The sequence below is a fragment of the Curcuma longa genome, chromosome 20 (assembly GCF_044706935.1).
Source record: "Curcuma longa cultivar G26 ecotype Majalengka, Jawa Barat chromosome 20, ITB_CL_G26_1.1, whole genome shotgun sequence".
Classification (NCBI taxonomy): domain Eukaryota; kingdom Viridiplantae; phylum Streptophyta; class Magnoliopsida; order Zingiberales; family Zingiberaceae; genus Curcuma; species Curcuma longa.
The window spans coordinates 6,793,998-6,803,195 of record NC_133880.1 but is presented as its reverse complement, the minus strand read 5'-3'; the positions used below and the strand labels follow the sequence as shown (position 1 = coordinate 6,803,195).

General features: G+C 44.4%; 1 protein-coding gene and 1 pseudogene across 1 annotated transcript; one reads left to right on the top strand and one right to left on the bottom strand.

Annotated features, from left to right (window-relative positions):
- LOC141812970 (uncharacterized) lies at positions 1–973 on the bottom strand (annotated as a pseudogene).
- Positions 974–5,881: 4,908 nt separating this feature from the next.
- Positions 5,882–9,131, top strand: LOC141812851 (uncharacterized). The gene is made up of 2 exons (XM_074700803.1): positions 5,882–8,535; positions 8,618–9,131. The coding sequence occupies exons 1-2, from the start codon at positions 5,916–5,918 to the stop codon at positions 9,049–9,051; spliced, it is 3,054 nt and encodes a 1,017-aa protein (XP_074556904.1). The 5' UTR covers positions 5,882–5,915; the 3' UTR covers positions 9,052–9,131.
- Positions 9,132–9,198: the final 67 nt, after the last annotated feature.

Sequence of the window (9,198 nt, the reverse complement as noted above, 5' to 3'; positions counted from 1 at the left end):
TCATGGCATGTCTCTATTTAATTTTTCAATTATTTTGTTATGTGTACGAAGCAATCCTAATGTCATCTCACTAATATTCTTCATAAGAATTTTATAATACTTATGAAGGATTTCGACTTCCCGCAAATTTATTTTTAAATTTGATATTCTTTAATATTTTATCGATCTATGTCTATACTTTATTTTAATTTATCACTCTCTCTGACATTGTATTTGTCCTTCCTCTTTGCTACCTTTTGTCTATTGGACGAATGCAAACTTCACAATCATTCACATCAACATTCATATCTAGATTTGATGCGAAAGTGTGCCCTTTGATTCGGATGTCCTTGCCTTCTTGCTAAAGTAATGCCTAACGGATTGTGAAGCATATTTCTCATACTCTTTGAGAATGCTCCACACATGCATATACTTGACCGGCTGTGAGTTGTGACAGAAATTGGAGAATGCTCCACACATGCATATACTTGAAGTTGTGTTGTCTAATAAGTTATCATCACTCCAACCACTTTGACGATAAATATTAAAATTATTGTAGTTTATAAAAAATTCATTCATCATCGTAATGTGATTTTAGTTGCTTCCAAATTTTCAACACAGTTCCAGCGGGACGATACTTGTCGTATTAATCAACAATATGTTTTCAAAAAAGTTGATCCTTCTAGTCATTACCAATGACTGTGTCAGTGTTGATAGTGATCCATGACTTCTCAACGACCACGTTTTCATCGGGAGACCAAACTGTTCATTTTGAATCATCTATCTCCGATTTATTATTTATATTCACATTCTATGTGTGATAAATGTGGTGGCCACTAAATTCCTAGAATATAAGATGACGTTATAAGTTTTTTGTCGATGACAGATGTATCGACACTAGCCCTTTTTATTCATTCGAAGGTATAGTTGATGGTTGAAAAAGAGAAAATACATACGACACGTACAAAGATAACATCTCAAATTGACTGTCCATGGTCGATCAATCTTGAGGTGGATACATATCAAATGGAGTTGGGGCGACGTTACTCGAATTTGTCGAAATGTTTTGAAAACTTTGAAAAATTTAGAGGATATCATGCAACATATAAACTATTTTGAAAATTTAGATGGTATTGTATGTAAGAGTAAAATTGAGAATATTGAGAAAAATGAAGAAATAGAAAATGATAGGACCAATAAAATGAAATATTGAAGCTGTATTTATAGGTAATTTTTTAAAACAATATTAATAGTTGATTTTTTAACCGTTGAACAACGATTTTTTTAATTTTTTTAATTTTATTATTTTTTTAAAAAAAAAAATTATAAAATTATTTTATTTTATTTATTTTTAAAATATGGAGCGGCTCTCCAAATGCGGAGCCCCCGCTCCGAACGTTACAAGGAGTTTCCTACCCCTTGGAGCATCTGCAATGTTCCTGTGTTAATAACACCAAAATATTAATAAAAAAATAAAAAAATAAAAAAAATACATGTGGGGTGGGCCAGTCAAGGGCTGGCCCACCCCACTGCCGCATGAACGCGTTCAAACTCTTGAACGCGTTCATGCGGAGGGGTGTTATAACGTGGATTAACACCTTTGGGCGTTAATGCGACGTTATTAACACCCCATTACAGATGCTCTTATCCTTTGACACGTCAGCACATTGTGGATACTCCTGTACCTTAGCATTTAACCGATCTGAACAATGTCAATAATAATAATAATAAATGATAAATATTTAATTATTAAAATTTCATAAAAAATAATAGAAAAATATTGTAATTGTCACCGTCAATCAATTAATCATCTCCTTCCCCGAAGGCACTAGTTTGTGGACTAGTATGCATATATTATTTTCAAAATTGGACCTTCTTTTTTAACTTGGACTTTAGATCGATCTTAATTTTTGGAATATTGACTTGCGATTTAGAAATTTAGAAGACCGACTTTGGTTGCGCCATTAATGTTTCTTCACAATTTCTATACCGTTCCATTAATTAATAGATATGTATAACAATTTTTTTTTTACAAAATAAATAATTGTTTTGTACGCTAATTATTTACTTATACCACGTTTCATTTTAAGTTTTTGTAATTAAAATTTTAACATAAAATTAAAAAAGTAAGCATATGCGTACGTGAATCATAAGTTTGGACACCAATGGAAATCTTTGCCTAACTTTGACTTTGACTTTGACGTCAAAAGTCAATTAAAGCATCTGTAAATTATTATTATTAGAATTTATTATTATAGGTATAAAATCAATGCGAAATCTCAAAGGAACTTGAGATAACACCGTGATACATGCACGTTGGAAATTAATTTTCATAATCAGTAAATTAAATTTGGATATAGACGGCTCTCTTTCATAAATAAATCATCATAAAAATTAATTTTTTTAATAAAAAAATTAATATCTAAAATTATTTGAATAATAAAGGAGTGGTTTATTATTAAGTTGGTGACCGATAAAATTAAATTTGCGATAATGATATTGAGAATGGTACGTTGAGAAAATAAAAAGATTAGATCGATCAATTGATTGACCAAACTCAAATTATTAAATCAACAGTAAAAATAATTTCCAACAACAGGCTCGATAGAGTGAATATATATGACAACAATAATAGAGTGGGAAGGATGCAACTACTCCAACAAAAGATAGAATTTACCATCCGAGTGGTTTTACACGATCGATTTCACGATTATCTATAAAGTGGTAAATCAAAAAGTTACAATTGATCATGACAAAGAAGGGCATTGTCTTAGCTTCGTTGAAATTTGACTCTTGTCTATTTCAATAATTTTATTCCGTCATAATTAACTTCTAAGGCTAACGAAGGATGTAATCAGCAGTAACGACAAGAAGTTTAATAGAAGGAAATTATAATTTTTAATTTTGAACAGATTAAATTTTAAATAAAAAATTTAAAATAAATTCACTTCAGATAATTCTATCTCTGATAATCAGTCAGCAAGGTCCGCTACCCGTGGTCAGTACAGCCGTCAAGTTGGGTTAGGTCCGTCGGGTTGGTCCGGCCCGCTAAGATTTAGGCAGGTTGGGTTGAAATTTTATCAACCCATTTTAAGATAGGTTGAGGTGGGTTGGCCCGCCTAGGCCCGCGATCCGGGTGGGTTGGCCCACGGCGGGCTTAGGTTGGGTATAAAACTTAATGAATTAGTGAGTTTCATCTATTTAAAATACAATCTAAGCTTAAGAATTATAATTCAAACTTAAAATTTTCAACTTAATCAATTCAAATTATACTTCAAACTTAAAATTTTTAATATTTTTTTATTTTTTAATAGATCCGTGGGTTGACCCGTCTAACTCGCGGCCCGCCTTGAGTTGGGTTGAGTTGGAGATTTTCCAACCCGCCAAATTGATGGGTTAGTCCGCTCCGCCCCATCATATGGGTTAACCCGTCTAACTCGCAGCCCGCATTGAGTTGGGTTGAATTAGAGATTTCTCGAATCCGCCAAATTGATGGGTTAGTCCGCTCCGCCCCATCATATGATGGATCTGCCATGGATTAATCCGTCCCGTCATTAATTGATCCGTTTGACAGCTTTACTTGTGAGGTGACTGTTCCGGCTAAAAATCGACGACAGTCAACTCACCGATTGAGAATGTGCCACCTCAACCTGTGCGGGCCCGAGGAAGAAAGGGACCTGCAAGATTACTGAAGAACGAACGGATTAGCTAGCGCCGGAAAATCCCGGTAGGCCACTCCGACGCTCAAGTTAGGTTTCCGACGGGGAGAACAGTAATGGAAGGAAAAGACCGTAGTGAGTATGCAAGAGATTCGATCCCCTGCATGGGAACTGATATACCTGTGAAGAGAACCTTCCATCTGCCAACGAAGCAGGCTCTGGTGGTATCCGGGGGGACAGCACCTGATGCTGCCTGACACCTGCGCCAGAAGGATGGCATCTAGGGAACAAAGGCGACATGTTTGTAACCGTCTTCCAGCGTGGCGATGTACCTCACTCTTGTCGTTTAGCAAAAAATGAGAAGATGACAGCCACGGAGAGGAGGATCGTGGGGACATGAGTATAACCTTTTCCCTACACACCATTTCACACGCTTCTTTGTCTATAGTGTTAACCGGACTTGAGCTAGGATTACTGTTGAAGTGGGAAGGTATCTGAGACCAGCAGCGACCGGGTTTACACGGGACCAGTTGTGGTGCGTGTTGCCCGGGCGAGCCATGCACCGTGGGTGAATGGCTGGGCAACTTGACAAGTCGTACTACGATAAGCAGGCAAACCCAGTCTAGGTTGGTTAAATGGTGTGAGTCCCGGAAAATGCACTCGGAAGGTAAGTCAAGCTCGAGATTGATCATGCTTAGTATTAGCCGGGCAAGCCATGCGCCGCGGAGGGATGACCGGGCAAATAAGCAGTATGGATACAGCGAGCAGGTTACATGATGCGTATCCCGGGAAGCGAGCCTAGGAGACAGGATGTGCTTGGGAATGATCATTCTTAGTGTTAGCCGAGCGACCTATGTGATATGGAATGATGGCCGGGACCACATCAGTGACCTCGTACGGGGGCCGTTGCCAGTGGCCACGCGAGGTTGCTGCAGGCGGCAGGCGGCAGGCGGCAGGGCAGGCGGCAGCGAGATGCCGTCACCGATGGTCGTGTGAGGCGACCTTGCGCGTGGATTGTCAAATCCATCTACTGTGTATTTATGTCCTTCCAAGCTGTACAGGAAGTCAAACCGTTAGACTTTGACCAGTCAAATATTGAACACGCAATTCCATCACTCCACTCCTCTGCCTAAGATTCATAAATTCTATTGGTCTATCCCACGAACTAACGCAGAAGGTTTCTATAAGAATTTTATCATTGATAGACCAGGGATTAATTTTCAATGGGTACGTATAATTTTCTATGGGTACATAAATCTCAAATGATTTTAAGTTCTCAATCTGAATAATATAATAGTGTTTCAAATAAAATATCATTGCAGTTTGTGAAGCAGCAAATGAAGTAGTTTGGATTAAGAAGTTCATCATTGAACAATGGATCAATCGCACAGGCGACGGAACTTAAGTCTCACCATCGATCCAAACACATACTTCAGCAATATCAATTGATCATAAAGATCATCAGTAGAAGAAATACAAATCGAGAAAATTTTAAAAGGAACCTTGTGGATCCTTTAATTTCTATCTCAAAGTAAGTTTGAGGAACACATAGAGGCGCGTAGTATTGGATACTATGATGATTGACTTTAGACCAAGTGGAAGTCTGTTATATTTGAGAGGTGTCGTAGGCAACCAGAAGCTGAAAGAAAGATTCAAAAAGCATAAAAGGAGCAAACCGAAGCAGCCGAACCAAGTCTGGGTCAACTTAGGTCAAATCTGAGTTGACTGAATTCGGGTGTCAGAATGTTACTCTAAGCGCCTGGACAATCCAAGCGCCCGGATCAAGAAAAATCAACCCTGATAGACCAACGAAATTGGATCAGGATAAGATCGTTCCAAACACCCGGATAAGAATTCAGACACCCAAAAGAGTCTATATAAGAGCCTCAATGTGCACTACAAGGAACAACACTAACTACTCCAAATTCTTCATCCTGTGGTGCTGTAAAATTCACTGAATGACATCCTATTCATGTGACCGAGAAAGTTTCGAAAGAGTGCACTGTATTCAAAACTTCTCAGATAAATTACATGAGAATTTGATTTTACTTTGTCAGCCTTACTATTGTACTTAACTTTGTCCTTCTCGAATTAAATCGCATTAATTAGATACATAATGTTAATTAAATAATAATAATAAAAATCTACCGTGACAATTGGTTCTTCTTTTTCTGAATTTAGAATTTTGGCTTTAAAAGCTCCGCAATTGCTCACGTAAACTCTCAAAATTCTTGCCACAAGACAGAGCCGCCTTTCGAGGTTCAGGAGCCGCCGTTAATGGCGGGCGAGAACAGTGGCATCGCCGGTCTTCTCTTCCTCTTCTATCTCTTCGCCTCCCAAGTCTCGTCCCAAGCACCATCAATCGGCGAACAGAAGCAAATCCTGCTCCAGATCAAGCGCGAGTGGGGCGACGAGCCGGCTCTGGCTTCTTGGAATGACACCACCTCCTCCTCCCACTGCGCCTGGCCGGGCGTGGGCTGTGCCGGCGCCGGCGCCGTTGTCAACCTCAGCCTCTCTGGCTTTGCAGGGCCGAAGATCTCCCGTCCCATCCCCGCTTCGGCCCTCTGCCGCCTTCCCAACCTCACCCTCCTCGACCTCAGCTTCAACGACATCCCCGGCGGCTTCCCCACCGGCCTCTTCCTCTGCTCCGGCCTCCGCCACCTCGACCTCTCCCAGAACCGCTTCGTCGGCGCCATCCCTTCCGACGTCGACCGCCTCTCGCACCGCCTCACCTACCTCGACCTCTCTAACAACAACTTCTCCGGCGACGTCCCGCCGGCCATCAGCCGCCTCCCGGCAATGCAAGAGCTACTACTCAATAGTAATCTGTTCGACGGGAGCTTTCCTCAGGCGATCGGGAACCTCTCGGAGCTACGACTGCTCACGCTCGCCTTCAACCCCTTCTCGCCGGCGAGGATTCCGCCCGAGTTTGGCAATTTGACGAAGCTACAGGTCTTGGTGATGACGGACATGAATCTCCACGGAGAGATACCGGAGTCATTTGGGAAGCTGATGGAATTGGTTCATTTGGATTTGGCACATAACGCACTCACCGGAGCAATCCCCGCCGGGATTTGGAGCCTCCCAAAATTACAAAATTTGTTTTTACAGTACAACAATTTATCCAGCTCCATCGTAATCGAAGGAGAAATTAGAGCTCTGGACTTGGAGGCGTTGGATGTTTCAGGAAACCAGCTCAATGGATCGATTCCAGAGGAGTTCGGCAAGCTACAGAGCCTCTCTGTTCTCTACATGTACTTCAACCAGTTCACCGGCGAGATTCCTGCCGGCATCGGTCAGCTTCGGTCCTTGACCGATCTCAGGTTATTCGACAACCTATTAACCGGCGTCTTGCCTTTGGAGTTGGGGAAGCATTCGCCGCTATGGAGTGTGGAGGTGAACGGCAACATGCTCTCCGGCGAACTCCCCGATGGGCTATGCGATGGCGGTGGCTTTACTTCCATCATCGTGTACAATAACAACTTAACGGGAAGGATTCCGGAGACGCTCGGGGAGTGCTCGACACTCAACAACTTCCAGATTTACAACAACCAGTTCTCCGGCGACGTGCCGAAGGGGATTTGGTTAGCAGAGAACATGACCACGATGATGATGAGCGACAACGCCCTATCTGGTCAGCTTCCGGAGAGACTTCCCCTGTTTCTGAATCGGCTGGAAATTAGAAACAATAAATTCACTGGGAGAATCCCGTCCATCGCCGGAAATTTATTAGTGTTCGTAGCGAGCAACAATATGTTCTCCGGCCATCTTCCATCGAGCTTGGCTGGTCTCTCGAGTCTCCAATCCATTGATCTGGGAGGAAATATGATAACGGGGACAATTCCCGAGGATCTCTCGTTGCTGACGTCGCTTAATCAGCTCAATCTAAGCAACAATCGATTGGCCGGCGAAATTCCGGCGTCGATCGGCTCGCTGCCAGTTCTGACCTCCCTCGATCTCTCGGAAAACGATCTCACTGGCGAGATTCCGCCGGAGATGGGCAACCTCAACTTCAACTACCTGAACCTTTCCTCCAACCAACTCTCCGGCGAGGTCCCGGCGAGGCTACAAAGCTCTGCCTACGACCGGAGCTTCCTCTCCAATCCCGGCCTCTGCGCGTCCGATTCTCGCATCGACGTCGCCTCTTGCTCCTCCGCCTCAAGAGGCAGCTCTGGAGGGCTCTCACGCGGCCTCCTCGCCCTCTTCTTCGTCGTCGGCGCGCTTGCGCTCCTTGTAGCCTCTGTCTTCGTTTTCCTTCGCTGGGAATTAAGGAAGAGCAAAGGCGACGGTGACACGTGGAAACTGACCTCATTCCATTCGTTGGATTTCAGAGAATCCACCATCGTTGGCGGCATCAAGGAGGAGAATCTAATCGGCAGCGGCGGCGCCGGGAAGGTGTACAAGATCACCGTCGGTGACCGCACCGACGAAATCGTGGCCGTCAAGAAGATTCGGAGCGGCAAGAAGCTTGACGCTGCGCTCGAGAAGCAATTCGAATCGGAAGTCCAAATCCTTGGCTCGATCCGCCACAAGAACATCGTCAAGCTGCTCTGCTGCGTCTCCGGCGAGGATTCCAAGCTGCTGGTCTACGAGTACATGGAGAACGGGAGCCTCGACCGGTGGCTGCACAGTAAGCCGTCGTCTCCGGCGGCGGGAAGGGGGCTCGACTGGCCGACTCGGTTGGAGATCGCCATCGGCGCGGCGAGAGGACTGTGCTACATGCACCACGACTGCTCGCCGCCGATCATCCACCGCGACGTCAAGTCGAGCAACATCCTACTGGACTCGGAGTTCAACGCTCGGGTCGCCGACTTCGGGCTGGCGAGGATGATGGCGAAGCCCGGCGAACTGGGCCTAGTCTCCGCCATTGCCGGCACCTTCGGCTACATGGCTCCAGGCAATTCCAAGGCGCTTTAGATCTCCGCCATTTCCTCATTTGCTGTTTTTTCTTTCTGATCGGCATTTGCTTCTTCGTTCAGAGTGCGGGCATTCCAGGAGAATAGACGAGAAGGTGGACATATACAGCTTCGGCGTCATCCTCCTCGAGCTGACCACCGGAAGGGAAGCCCAGGACGGCGGCGAGGACGAGCAATGCAACCTGGCAGAGTGGGCGCGGCGGCGGCTCCTGCGAGGAGACAAACTGAGCGACGCGTTAGATCCTCGAATCATGGAGTCGCCCTGCGTCGAAGACATGACCATGGTGCTCAAGCTGGGTATCCTGTGCACCACCGGACTGGCTTCGCGACGGCCTTCCATGAAGGAGGTGCTGCACTTCTTGCTCCAGTGCCACCGGCCGTCGGAGTGTGATGATCCTTGTGCGGAGCAGGATGCGGCCGCGCCTCTCCTATCGTCGGCGACCGACAGTGGTCCAGCCGACGGCAGCGTCGGCGTCAACCTGGCGATCGATGTCTGAGACGACAATTGAGGAGAATCAACATAAAAATGAAAATAAATGATTGTTTTCCTTCCTGTTCTACAAAACTACTTGTTCATATACGACGATCAGACTAATAAACACAGATCATACTGAACTGATGTAAAGTATCCAATCGATTCAGTT

What these genes read in the sequence shown, in the direction of transcription:
- LOC141812851 (XM_074700803.1), top strand. Translation starts at nt 5,916, where the DNA reads ATGGCGGGCGAGAACAGTGGCATCGCCGGTCTTCTCTTCCTCTTCTAT. An exon ending in CTTCGGCTACATGGCTCCAG is followed by an intron (nt 8,536 to 8,617) that starts GCAATTCCAAGG and finishes TTCTTCGTTCAG; the next exon opens with AGTGCGGGCATTCCAGGAGA.